This window comes from Cariama cristata, unplaced genomic scaffold (assembly GCF_000690535.1).
Source record: "Cariama cristata isolate BGI_N322 unplaced genomic scaffold, ASM69053v1 scaffold21715, whole genome shotgun sequence".
Lineage (NCBI taxonomy): Eukaryota > Metazoa > Chordata > Aves > Cariamiformes > Cariamidae > Cariama > Cariama cristata.
The window spans coordinates 58,072-72,441 of record NW_009619571.1 but is presented as its reverse complement, the minus strand read 5'-3'; the positions used below and the strand labels follow the sequence as shown (position 1 = coordinate 72,441).

General features: G+C 46.5%; 1 protein-coding gene across 1 annotated transcript in view; it reads right to left on the bottom strand.

Annotated features, from left to right (window-relative positions):
• Nucleotides 1-7,154: 7,154 nt before the first annotated feature.
• The window catches only part of DUSP16 (dual specificity phosphatase 16), a 29,457-nt gene continuing 22,241 nt past the window's right edge, over nt 7,155-14,370 (bottom strand). Inside the window, exons 4-6 of the mRNA XM_009701307.1 lie at nt 13,086-13,245; nt 12,266-12,389; nt 7,155-8,331 (exon numbers count right to left, since the gene is read on the bottom strand). Of these exons, the coding sequence (XP_009699609.1) occupies nt 7,155-8,331; nt 12,266-12,389; nt 13,086-13,245 (1,461 nt within the window). The remainder of the gene's footprint in view (nt 8,332-12,265; nt 12,390-13,085; nt 13,246-14,370) is intronic.

Genomic DNA, 14,370 nt, shown 5'->3' with positions numbered 1-14,370 from the left:
AAAATATATTTCCCCCTCCTCTAAGCTTTTACACAGAAAGAGTAGACATACACGTTTTCACAGGCCCAGCCATCGCATGAGCCAGCCCCTCTCTCTCAGCCTGCGTGCCGGTGGTTTCCTGAGGTATTGTAAGGTCCCTCCAGTTCCCGAGCTGCCAGAGTGTATTTTGATTACCAGCCCTGTGGCTGAGGGCTCCTTGGTTTATGGGTGGTTATCCTGTTCGCAGACCTGCTCTGCTTTCAGCTCCCTACGTGCTATGTGTTCCACAACTCCAGCATTAAAACGCTTGGTTTTGCTCTTTTCCAAGTGTGGTGTTTCTCCGATTGCCTTGCGTGTTCTTCATTTGCAGCGTACCGCTTCTTGCTGCGAGGTCTATGGACAGTACGCGTGCTTCAGCGTGGGAGGTCGTACCTTGGCTTTACTGCTTTGTACGCAGAACCCACCTTCGTGCCCTGGAGATGGCGGGTTTCAGCTGCCCTGGGACCGTAAGGAAACGTCTGTCCTGGAATGAAAATAAATGTTGGGTTTTTTTGGATGTTGTCCTAATTCTGGTTGGCACTGATGTCCAGTTTAAATAAACGATGTGCGCAGTGATGCTTGTGACTCGCCAGCAACGGGGCTGGGACTGTAGTGCTGCTGGCTGCTGACCTTTTCTGCGCTGGGAGCCTCTTGGAGGTAAGGAAGAGGGTTTGGGATTGACGGACTCGGACACTTGTGTAAGACGGCAGCTTCCCTGTGCAAAGCACTTGGGGTGCGAGACACCCTCTGCTTGTTTTGTTAGGGTGCTTGCACCTTGCGTGCACCCAACAGCTTTCTTAAGATTCAGCGGGAAGACTAAATATGAGCAGCAAGTATTTCTCATTTCTTCTGCCTCCCCTTATCTCCCTGTCAAAAAGAGACCATGTCCTGACAGATGTTTTACACCGTTCTTTGCCGGCTCGTCGCCTCCTCCTCCCCATTCTTCACAGGTCGCTGAATGGGGCAGTTTGCGCTTTTAGCCAAAGTTCAGCCTCTTTTCAGCTGGTGTGCTGTCCTTCTCTGGGGGTTGTTGGCTTGCTTTCAGCTGCCACAGTTAGGTTTTAACTTCTTCGTAACGTGAGCCTGCACGGGACAGCCTGTTGGCCAGCAAGGTGACACAGAACGGCGAACAGCTCAAGCTGCGGTCCCCAAAGCCCCGGGGTAGCTCTGGGGTGGTGATGGGGGTGCTCGGCGACCTACAACCTTACAGAGCTAGTCCTCCTAAGGCACGGGAGAGGAGAGGAGCGTTCCAAGGGCAATTCTTCATGTCGGCTGCCTAAAATAACCCTTCTTGTCTTTTTAAAAGCTTTGTATTTTAACAGATGGAGAGTGAGCAGTGACTTCATAGGGAAGCTGTGAAGGTAGTGAAATATGACGGCCTACCATAGGACAGTAACACAACCAGAAATAAATGAGATTTTGTCAAAACGTTGGGTATGTGAACAGCTAGTCTATACAGAGATGGATTGGAGACAAGTGCCCGGTGCAGCTTTACGCTGTATCGTAGCAAAAGGGCTTCCCTGCCCCAGTTTTGGGGAGCCAAATGTGGGCAGGCATTAAGAGCCCTGTAAGCTGCCAAGTGCCTTATGATCACTGTGCGCATTTCTTCTCAGGGAGGTGGCAGGAGCCTGCTGTAGTGCCATGAGCATCTCCTGGGGACCTGGTCATCTTGGGGAAGCCCAGCTTTGAGAACATCCCGAGATGGAGCTGCTTCCTGCAGGAAACAGGTTATTCTAATAAACTTGGAAAAATCCTTGGTTTAAGCGATGAATGTACCTGCAGCTGAATGCTGTTCTCCTGGCATTGGGAAAGCAAAGCAGGATGGACTCTCACCAACTGCACAGGGGGTGCTGAACAGAGAGGGGTAAATGTATAGGGGTTTTGGAGGGTTTTTTGTTCCATTTTTGAAGTGATCTGATGCCCCAGCCTCATCACTGCCTGTAATCTATCACGCTTTGGCTTTGTACAGCAGTGGTGCTTGGTGAGGGACCCTGTGAACAGCAGCTGAAATCCACACCTCAAAGCGAGCAATCCCTTCCAACCAGGCAATTCCCTAAAAGTCTGGTTTATAGCATTTCATGTGCTAGGAAAGCAGCCCATTCCCAGAGGGGTGGGTATTGCGGGCTAGAAATAGCTCCCTTTCCTTTTCTATTTATAGTGGCTCTCGGTAATATTCTTAAAGTGCAGACGGGCCGAAGGCTTCGCTGCCGAAACGCTTCAGGTTGCCTGAGGGCATACGCTTGGGCCCAAGGGCCAAGAAGTTCTCTGTAGGCCTGGTGAAAGGGAAAGGGCAGTTGCCAGACTAAGCCGATAGATTATAAAACACCGTTCTGCCTGAATTCCCAGTCCTGGGTTTGTGTGTGTAACAGAATAGTGCTATTGTATTACAATGTTATAAGGCCTAAAAGTACTAGAATAACTCTCCTTTTATCTCAGAAACTTTAAGAACAAGTAACAGGCTTGCTAGGTTGGTCCTTGGTTAGTCAGGGTGTGGCTAATTAAAGTGTCTAGGTAGGTGAGTTTGGCTGAATCTCCGTAATTTCCGATTTAAAAAGAGGCAGTAAGAGCCTCAGGGCACCGGTGCTGTCCCCAGAGGCGCCAGGCCACTACTCTGGGTTTTTGCTACCACCATTTTCTGGTAGAAATCAATTTATAACTTGTGCTGCGAGTCAAAGCGTAATGAGCAGCTAGCTGATGAACATACAGGTAGTAAAACCAGCAGCTCACATCATTACCACATTGCTCCTCTCTCTCTCCCCCCTCCGAAGTAGGGCTACCTCATCCTGTTTTCAGTCCACTTCACTCGAGGAGTGTAACTGTGATGGTTACAGCAACAGCCTAGGGACCTCTCCCCAGTTATGCCGGTCAATGAAATGACAATGACACGTTGATGACCTGCATGAGGCACGCTTTGGTTGCCGCTTGGGTTTTGACTGGAGCTGGAGTTAGGCGGGCTGTCTCTTCAGAGAGCTGTCTGCTGGCAGGGGCAAGAGCGGAGGGATGGAGGCAACAAGAGCCGAGCAAGTCCTGCAAAGCAGGCAGGAGGAGGAGTGGTGAATGCTCAAGTGCATCCTTCAAAAAACAGAACTTGAGGGAACAGAGCTAGTCCGACCTCCCGGGATCAGGATGATGGAAGCCCGAGCAGGTACATCTTAGCAGATTGTCAAGTCAGCCTATTGGTAGGCTAACAAGCTGATGCCATCTGGGTCTAGTATGGTACATGGTTCTTGTTCTACCGTGCGAGGGATGCAAGCTTTCTATGTAAGGGCTGGGACAGCTTGTTTGTAGAGAGTAAGCACAGCGGGGTCACACAGGTGGTTAATTGTGCTCTGGCTGATGGCACCATCTCCTGTAGAGAGGCCAAAGATTCTGCATTTCCCTTTCTGGAATTGTGCTTTGAAATTCTCTTAAAAAAAAACAACCAACCAAACCAAACCAACACAAAACTTCTGTTACCACCTCTGAACTTGAAGATGCCGTTACAAAGTTGCAGGCTTGGCCATCTAAGGATATAACCATAGCAGCCGTATTCTACTACAGGATTTAATTTGGATATATGCTACGTTTGTATAAGCTGTTCTCTGAAGGAGCGATGAGGGGTGTGCCCCTCCCTCAGCAATCAGAAGTCACTCTGAATGCTTCAGGGCTGGCAGAATCAGTCAAAACAAGTATTTAAACAAGTAATTACATTCTTCTTCAAATAAGAAGTATGGGAGGCAAGAAGAAAACCCATGGGGTTCATTCTTGGTAGCTTAATGAATTTGAAATACTTGCTTCAGAAAGACTAGCGCTGCTGCCTTGGGAACAGTTTACTCACAAGAGTATCAGACGTTGTAAGAGAGAGAAGTGCCACTGGTGCTGTTCAAAGGAGCAGAAGAAGGTGGGGTAAACAGGAACAGGTAAGAGGCCTAAACTGTTACCGGTGCTGTAAAATTACCGCCGATTGTGAGAAGTGGTCCAAAGCCACCCAACATGTGTCGTTGTTAACAGGCACGCAGCCGCCGGGAAGGATCCGCACGGTAAGGACGAGCCCCCTGCCAGTCCGGGTGCTGGGGAGCAGGTCCTGCTGCAGGCAGGTACCGCGCGCTCCACAGCCAGAGGCACACAGGCTCCTTTCTCAGCCGTTCTATATAAACAGGTACCATTTCCAATTTTATTTCATCATAACATACAGGTAATGCTCATGACACAACAAGATGAGAAACTCACATCTCTCTGAACCATTTAAACAGCTTGCCATACACCAAAGAACACTATATTCATATGGAACATGTACACGTCTCCCCCCTCGCATCCTCCGCTTTGCTTTCCAAACTTCTACAAACCGTTTCCAGCATCGTTTGGGTACAGGACCCGCTAGTTCGGATAGGAGACACCACACCACCCTGTGCAGGACATGGGGTTAAGGCTTCCTCCTACAGGAACCCGTCCTCTAAAAATAGTGAGCCTACAGCTTTGATTCATTCAGGGACTGTAGCGTATTGGAAATCACAATTTCGGTTCCTCAGAAGGTGATTAACCAAACAAAAACCCCAACGGTATGTATTTGTACGTACAGAGAGAAGGGGAGAGAGCACGCACGTGTGAAGGAGCACAAAAGACAGGAAGGTTCTGTTTCTCCCTCTAGGGATGGATTTGTGTTAACCCCCATTAACTGATTTAAATCAAAGACACGGGCTTTTACGGAAATCTGGCTGAGAGGAGCACTATAAACCGTTTATATAGGTATATCCACACCCAGAGTGTGTATATAGGCTGAAAATAGTTGTAATGTAATCGCTTTCACTTGATACGTAAACACAGGCAAGTGGTTTAATGAGCAGCCGAGGCCTGCGCTGCTTTCCACCGTGGTGTCAACCTCTCCCTCGCCCGGCCTTACCCCTTCTCCCAGCATCTCGTCCGCACCGCACGAACACAGCCTCCCGGTTCAGTGACTCCTGGTGCTGTCTCCCTGTGCCTTTGGCACGTTTTTTAGGATCAAGTTAAATCAACGCTGTAGCTTTCAGTGCTATTTTCAACAGTCTGCTGTAGGAAATTAAAGTCACATCCTAGCCCCGAAACAAAACAATGACAAAATCTTCTCTGCTTTTCAATATAGTAAAACCTGAGATTTGAGTCACAAACTAGCTAAACTTACAGTAAAAAAACCCCAAACATAACCCAAGCTGCTGACTTGAATTAGGGCTTCAGTTTGCCGCTGACAAATTTTTTTTTAAAGCTGTTGGCCGGGGTAAGTATTTGTTACACATGATTCACAATTTCCAGCTGCCTGCACTGAAATGGGACAAAATCGTGTAGTTTCCCCCCCGATACACATGTTGTGAGGGGTCCGAGCTAACAGGTGCGCAGCTCCCGTCGGACCTTTACGTTGTGCCTCTGGTACCACTGGTACCGTAAGCCTCTTGCAGCACACATACAACAATTTGTAGGGCACGGACAGCGAGCTGGAGGGGTGGCAGCTGCTTTGCTGCCCCCCCTTTTAAAAAAAAAGGGCGGGCCCTAATCTGCCATGAAACACCCCGGCTGGCAGCGGGGACGTGACACCTCCTTGCGCTGGCGCGTTCCCGGGGTTGCTGAGGGGAAGGACACCGGCAGTAGCCCAGCTAGAAGCGTCTGCAGCCCAACTGCTGGGAAGCCAAGAACCTGTGCTGGGACAGAGGACAAGGGCCAGGATCGAGTTCCTTTGGAGCTGCGAGGGCGGGAGGTGAGCAGGCTTCCCCTTAAAGCTGTCTTTTCTTAAACCCCCTTTTCCTTTCACGCCAGGCTGTGAGATGGGAGGCTGGAGGTCCCCTTCTCTTCTCCTTGGCCAGCCACCCAGACTGCTCTTTCTCAGATGAAGTCAGCAGAACTGATGAGAAGTGTCTGTCTCCCAAGTCCCCAGCCATGTTGGGATGAAAAAAAAAAAAACCCCACACCACCACCTGAATTGTCCCCAACCCACACATGACTGGAACCATATATGAAGAGCAGGTGGTCCTTAACGGTACCGCTCTGGTAAGGACAAAAGCCCATCCCAGCTCATTTTTAGCTTTAAAAAACCCAGAACTAAAAAAAGCCATCTACTGAATTGTCAATTGGCAAGAAAAGGATGTTGCCGTACTGTACCAGCCGCTTCTCTTGCACGTAACCCTAAGTATTAACCACTCCGTTATACCTTGGAAGCCAAAGCAGTTACCCCTCTCCCAGAAGCCAGCTTAATATCAAAAATACAAATACTGCTTATTTTATGTTTCAAAAGATTGGGGGAAACAGTCATAAGTATGGTTCATTCATGGGTTTTTTTTTTTTAAGAATTGCTGCTGAGCCAACTGAAACACTTGTGCGTAGACAGCTTTAAAAAAAAAATTATTTTAAAAAAAAAATCAAATGTGGCTAGTCATTATTTGTTCACATTGCTTATGAACTGACTACCAGCATCTGGCAGCCGTAAAGCCCTAGTTTATTTTTTATATTTTTGAGGTACTGGTTTGTTGTTTGGTTTTTTTTGTTTTTTTTTCTCTGAAGCAGCTCTCTAGCAAATCACCTAAAGCCTATCCCTTGGAACAATAGTTACACCGGTATTTACATTTGTCTGAAGCGTGCGTTCAGACCAGCCTTGCTGTAACCATTCCCTACGTCCTTTGGAATCGCTCCCGGTCTCCTTTCTTACAGGGAAAAAGGTTTCCCTCCAGAGGTTGGCTCAGTGTCAGGGCTAAGGTGCACTGGTGAAGACATGAGGAGGGGAAAACAAAACTAGTTTTGAGGGGTAGGAGCGTGTTTCAGTGGAACCAGAGAAAGGGTTTGATACCAAGAGAGCTTCCTTTTCAAAAAAACCACTGAAAGGCTGTGCAATCCATTGCATATAATTGTTTCTTCTGTCAGGGAAAGATGTTTGAGATGTTCTGCCCTGCTCTAGGAAAGGGGAGGAGAAAAACCCAGCGGTACGCTTGGGTCTCCTCGGGCAGATGCTCGCTTGTCATTTCTTTGCCGTACTAATCTAGTCGCTGCATTCACACCGAAGCCTCGCGTTTCTTCCCTCCCCCCCTTTTTGCACAAAGTTTTTGTTCTTTTCAGATTTACAGGGACCTCTCAAACACTGGGGGAGCGGCCCGGAGGGGGGAAGCAACTCCGATACAGTCACAGAAGCCTGCTGCCCCTCAAGACACTTCAATGATTTCCATGCTGCCTGAAAAGCTCGACTGACTGCCTACTTTCCCCAGTTCTTCTCTGGATCTGTTGTCCGACATGATGCTCTCCCCAAACTCCATCTGGCAGCTTCTGCGTTTAAACTGCTTTTCGAAAGAGCTTTCCTCGTGCCAGCTCCGCCTGGAGTCACCTCGATCGCCCTGCTTTGCCCTCCTGCGCACAGCACAGGCTTGGTCGCAGCCCGTGGGCAGCTGGCTACAGCTGTAGGCAGAGTAAGCAGCGCTGTTCCCGTAGATGGTGGAGGCAGAGTAGAAATGCGAGGACTCGGTTGCAAAATACCAGCTGTTGGTAAGGGACGTAGCCGATGTCTGAGGAGCTAAGATGTCCGAGTGCCAGCCTTTGAGGCCCAGCCCAGCAGCAGACTTCGCCAAATGCTGCTGGCTGGTGGAGAGACCAAACAAGAAGTTCGTTCGGTAGTTGTCTTCCATGCTGCCGCTCCGGTGGAGGGGGTACAGGAGCGACCGCTGAGCGGTGGCACTGCCGCTGGCTCTCCCCAGGTGCTGCCGTTTGCTCTGGCTCTCCAGCTGCCAGGGGTTCTGGGGTTTCTTGGGTGGGTTTGCCTCCTCTTTGTCAGGGCTGGTTTCTGGGGTCTGCTCCGAGACCTCCTGGACAGGGGAGAACTGACACAACTTGCTGCTCCCCTCTAAAGCAGTTGCGTGTTTGTAGTATTCCAGGGTGTCTTCGGAGGAGGCGAAGCCCTGCACCGAAGCAGTCACACAGTTGCTACTTGCCGAGTAGGAGACAGATTTAATATCCAAAGAAAAAGAGCGCTTCAGCCGGTTGCTGTCTTCCACCTTATCCAGGGAGACGTGCAGTCCATTTATGCCCTGTACCAGCGGGCCATCTTCCAGCGGGGACAAGTGCCCGTGTGGCACGCTGCCGCAGTCCGTCGGCTTCTGCTCCACGATCTCGGAGGTAGCGGTAATGCAGAGCTGGTTAGCGGAGAGGCTGCTCTGCCCACCTTCTGGGACCAGCACGTGCTCGCTGCTTTTTTCCAAATGCAGAAGTTTCAGCTTACTGATATGTGCAGGTTGACCGCTCTGGTTCTTGATCTTTTTCTCAAAGTCCAAAAGCTGGCCCAGAAAGTTGAAGTTGGGGGAAATGGTTGGCCTTTTTTCTTTCACAAATCTGGAAAGAGGGGACAAACAAAGCAAGAGTTAGTTTAAGGACCTGCTGCTCAGGTGGCAGATAACCCTCCAGCAATCGTTGTGAATGCTGCCAGCCTGTTCTTAACTTATCGGGATGACTGGACTGAGGTTCAGTCAAGCAGAAGTAACTTGAGGATGGAGTTAAAAAAAAAAAAAAGGCAGCTTTTAAGCAAGATAATGCTGGATGCTCTCAATTCTCTCCATAGCTTACCTAAAGGTGGCTAAAAAGGGGAAAAGAGAGCTTTTTATTTTACCTCTTTATGATGTCCACAACGAGGTTTGAGTGAATCATTTTCCTTATTTTACTTCACCAGTGGAATCTCGGCTACCTCGGTTTCTGACCAGCGCTAAGAGCTCCTCAGGTTCTGCAGGAACAGCATCAGAGCTCTTGCCGAGAGACCTTGGCCTCCCCTGCGCCGCAGAGAGCGGAGCACCTTCCCCGCCACTCAAAGGGATGAAATCCCATGGTCCTTTCACCGCTCTCAAGCTGCTGTTACTACGGTGAGTGCTTCCTACCCTGTTTTATCTTTGGCAGGCAAGATAAAGGAGCTCTGATATAGGCTGACCTTATACAGCAAATGCCAGCGACTTCTACCATATGTGGGTATTGCCCACTGATAGAATAATCAAAAAGAAAAACAGAAAGGAGGAAATGCAGCATTAAACCGAACACGTTCTCTCGAGCCCCGTAAAGGGCACCAGTATGACCAAATCACTGGCAGCGTTAACCTGTTTTCGAGTCCTGTAGGAAGCAGCCTGACTCACCTACGCGTGACAATCTACGCATGCACTTACGTACTCGGCTGAATATGGAGAAGGTGCAATGCATACTTAAAACGTTTTCCTGAACCAGGACTCTAAATGTACGAAAGACTTAAGGATTAGAAACGTTAAAGTTAATTACAAAAGCATATTTCCTACCGTTCTGATTTGCAATATAAGTAAATAAGTACACTCTGCTTTTTACAGACTGTAAAACAGAAAGCTGCCCCAATCCTTCCTCGTCTTGTTTTTGTGTTGTGGGGGTTTTTTTTGTTTGCCTTTTTTTTTTTTAAAAAAAAACATTCCTGGAACTATGATGAACCAGATGTCAAGGGAATTGACAAGGGAAGAAACCTTGAAGAGCTAAATCTAGTACAAACACACATATAATCTATCACTGGGAAAATTAAATATTATTAAAACCAAAATCTCTCTGGCAATGTGTACAGAAGGTGAGCATGCAGTCATTAAAAACAGCATGAGAAGAATTCAAAGGTGTACTTGTGTATACACTAGCACAAATGCAGGCAAGCACATGAGAAATATCAAACAAAACTTGCATTTTTAAAATTATGTTCTTTTAAGTTGCCAAACAACAAACATTGCAGTTTCTGGCCTGTGTTCTAGCAGCCTCTCCAAAACTCTCTTTCTTCCACTTTCTCCTCATCTTACTCCAAAATATTGGGCACTCCTAAATTTAAAACTAGCTTTCTAAAAAACAAGAAGGGTAAAAGAAAGTCTGCTGGATCCCCCGAGAAGTTTTAAGGCTTTGCAAAGCTGTTCATTTCAGAATGCACACTCTTTTTTTCCTACTGGAAAACATGCAATAACATTTAATTTTGATGTTTATTTCCCTTCTTGTGCTGGGTTTGGCTGGGGTAGTCTCAAATGTCTTCCCAGTGGCTAGTAGGGGGTTACGTTTTGGGTTTGTGCTGGAAACAGTGCTGCTAACCCAGGGATGTTTTAGTCACTGCCGAGCAGGGCTTACCCAGAGCCAAGGCCTCTTCTGCCTCTCAGCCCACCCCACCAGCGAGGAGGTGGGGGGGCACAAGGAGCTGGGAGGGGACACAGCCGGGACAGCTGACCCCGATGACCCCTGGGATATCCCATACCGTATGACATCATGTTCAACACATACAGCTGGAGGAAGAAGGGGCGACGTTGGGAGTGATGGCATTTGTCTTCCCAAGTCACCGTTACGCAAGATGGAGCCCTGCTTTCCTGGAGATGGCCGAACATCTGCCTGCCCATGGGGAGGGCTGAATCAATTCCTTGGTTTGCTTTGCGTGTGTGGCTTTTGCTTTACCTATTAAACTGCCTTTATCTCAACCCAGGAGTTTTCTCACTTTTCCGATTCTCTCCCCCATCCCACTGGATGAGGCTTAGTTGCCATCTGGGGTTAAACCACAACACCTGTATAGTCCATTATAGAAAAGGAAAGATTAAAAACGCTTATTTCCTCAGACCTTTCACTTAAGTAACACTGTCACCTTTTTATTTTAGTAATAGTGTCAGACAAACATTTTACCTAATGACGTTCTTTAACTCAGAGAAAAGTATGTTTCTTTCAAGCTTTGCCAACAAGAGATCCCAAACCAATGGCTGACGTGCTGCAGACGGCTCTCACTAAGCCATATCAAAGGAAAGAGAGCAAAATGTAATCTAAGTTTCACAGTAGTTGTTCAGTATCTACAGTGGAATGAGAAAAAGCCCTAGGATGATTAATCCTTCACACGCAAGTCACACTTCCAGTTAAGAAACAAACTGGAATTTAATGCAGAGATTTCATGGGGTAATTTAGTAGCAGCACTCCAGAAGTTCTCCGAAGCACGTGCATTTTAGAAGTGTTTAGTCCTCGACAGCTCCAACCTCCAGACCGCTACAGCCTGAGACCAGACAGGTTCTTTCAGGGATGCGGGCACATACCTCACCCAGTACCCATCCCCATCCACCAAGTCATCCGTATTAGCTATACCTCTCTAACGGTCAGGAGCTTCCAGCTATACCTCTTAACGTGTATGGTGAAACAGGTTTGGTTGAAATTACCACACAACACCAAACTGGCAGCAGGCTCTAGTAAGAAATCGTGGAAAATTTCTAAAGGCAACAGGAGAGGGTTGTACTTCAGGCACCTCTGATGTGCACTTTTTTCACTGCATACATTATTACGTTCATCAGCCTAAAAGAAAAGCAAGCGCCCTATGGAAATCCCACTCCACAAGGGAGTATCAAATGTTCATCTTTCTGTCCTCATCGGTGTTTTAGAGATGGCGGTAGCAAACACAGTAGTGATTTTGAAGGTGTGCCTCTCCTCCCGCTCCAGCACAATTGTTCACATTGCTTCTGCACAACGCACGTTACCGTGATGCGTCAGCTGTGCCGTTAGCCTACAGAGCCCATCAAAAAGAAAAACCATCCTTTTCTGTACAGCACAACGAAATACAGAAGTCACGGTACAACTGCAACCAAGCCACCTGGAATGTAGGGAAGGGTTCACAAGCCCAAGTATAGAAAAAATGGGATTTGAACGGTTAAAAAGGGGGGGAAAGGAAGGGGGTCTCCACAAAAATTCCCTAATGCCACGAAGGGCTGATACTTCAAAATACCTTCTCCCAGAGTTTTTGGTTGACTTTAACAGCAACAAAGCAGCTTGCTTAATTCCGAGACATTTTACCTGCAGGCAGTTCTCTGAGAGCATTACCGAATACCAACCTGCAGTCAACAGAGCCAGCCTAGCATTTGTCAGAAGCGTGATTATAAATATCCTCAGTTCTCTTTCCTTAACCCTATCCATTCCATTCTCTGACTTACAAGATGTTGTTATATGCGTGCTATAGCTGGCTGTATGGCTGTACGTACACGCACATTTAATAAGCGGTTTGAATTCCATGTATTTGCGTACTTGGAGCAAAGACAAACATCAGCATTTTGCAGGCAGGCAATTAATGTTAGCTGTGTGACGTCTACACACCACCATTTCTTTGTTTACGGAGGAAGTCTACATCTAAAACAAAAGTGTGCAGAAGCCAGTGAACTACCAGATAAAATAACACGCCTCCTTCTACCCTTGGTCATACAACCTTTTATATCATTCACCTTAAAAACAAGCCAACAGGCACCAGAATTAGTAGGAAGGGAAATTGTCTTCTTACCTGTAAGCTTCATCTAAGGACATATCCATTCTCTTCATGATATATGCAATAGCGATTGTGGCAGAGCGAGATATTCCAGCTAAACAGTGCACTAACACGCGGCCATTTGATGCTTTTGCTTTTTCTACATAGCAAAGAAAGTGGCAAGTGTCAAACTCAGCAGCATTATACCACGATGAAAAGTTTGCACAGAAAGGACTGTTATTTAAAATTGTTCAAAACTTCCCAATTAACTGCTAATTGCAAATCTCATGGAAGCTTTAAACAAAAATCACTTATTTTCTCTGGCACTGTACAGCATTGAGTATAGAAAAAGCATGTGACTACACACAGGAAACATACCGCAGTTACAGCGTACCGCATTTTAATGTGCACATAAACAACCCTATTTAGGTGTCTGGCAAAGGTGATTGTTTCTAATTTTATATGCAAGTAAAAAGGAAGCATTTGTGATGGAACAATTTGGCCAGTTCAAATTTGGCTAGCTTACTTCTCAAAGCTAAAGACAGGATCCGGATCTCCAATTTTTCTAATTTGCTCTCTGCAGACATATATCGGGCATCTGCCAGGCTGCCAGAAAGCAGGAGTTGTGCTCTTAAAAAGTGTCTTTGTTCTGTAAGTGCTGGAACATGCAGCGGCAGAATCTGCCCTTTATTTTGCTTCTGTGCTTATAAAGTGAGTGATGGTGATCATGTCCGTAGATCCTTAGGGGACTTTCACACCACTCAGAAAGCATCCAGGTCTTCTCCAGCCAAAACAGCAAGGCAAACACACAAAGGAATCCAGAAACTGTTAGAGAGAATTTAAATTTTCTTCTCACCTATAAAATCGACTGATTTATCCAACCAAGGCAAAATTTTCTCACAAAAGCTGTCATTCACAGGCACTCTCAGGAAATGGGATTCCGGAATAAAATCAGGCTTTGGACAAGTATTGCTGGCGTTCAGTACGTAGCCAATATCATTCTGCTGCATCAGCTCCTAGGAAAGAAAGATTAAGCCTAGAGAAGTCAAATGGTACCTTTGGCACATTACAAAGCTAAAAACCAAACTGAAATTTGTGTTGCGATTGCTCTAGCTGTATTAGGGGCATTCATTTGTGAAAAAGACAATGACTCAGCTTTTAATTCTTCAAACAACTTTTAATGAGACATCCAGAGTGTCCAAATAACATATGGACTGCAAAGCCCATAAAAACAAAGTTAACAAAGAACAGAAATAAGGGTAGGATACTTTCTGCTACTATGAATCATCACTTCCAAAAGAATGAATTTTTTGCTACTTGGGTTGAAATTCTCATGGTGCAAGCTGACAACATAAGCAAACACTTCCCACGTGTAGTTCGCTGACCCGAATACGTGTTTTCTCGATCACGTATCTAAGACTGAGGTTGCCTCATCACAGCTATGGGTAAGAAATATGAAATGAAACAGATGCCTCCTGCAGTCACCTCTTAGAGGGTCCAAGACTTCCTTGTTTTAAGGCAATGTGCAAAACTCACCCAAAACCTGGAGAGAAAAAGCTGAGGCCCTTGAATTAGACCATTTTCACGCAGCACTAACTGCAGTTTTATAGGAGTTCCGCTTTCTGGATTACCTTTTAGTTGCTCAGATATTGCAGTTCTCAGTCTTTAGTCCTCTCGCATCTCAGAGATTGTCACAGGAACAAGCAAAGAGACTAAACATGTAAGAATCAACGGGGCTTTTTAAATAAGTCAATTTTCATGACTGCAAATAAAAAGACTCCTCTTTTCTGCACCTTACCATACTCTTTATATTTAGAGTTGTGCCAAGCAGTATCTGATGCAGTAGATGGTACCTTAGTGCCAAAACATGCGAAACAAGTACTAGAAAACTAGGGATGGATCTACCAAAACCATTCAGTTTCCTGCAAGTAAGCATCTTGACACAGAAAAGCAATTAAGCAGGTTGGGGTAATACTGATCAAACAGCTTTTCTGGTTCAGATACGACTTGGCAGTAGGTGACAAGCAATACTGTGCTTGGACAGCAGTTAACACGGAATACAAACACTGGGGAGCTTTTGGCCAGATTTCTATGGAAAATAATGTCTGAAACTAAACTGAAACATAAAAAAAAGCCAAAAA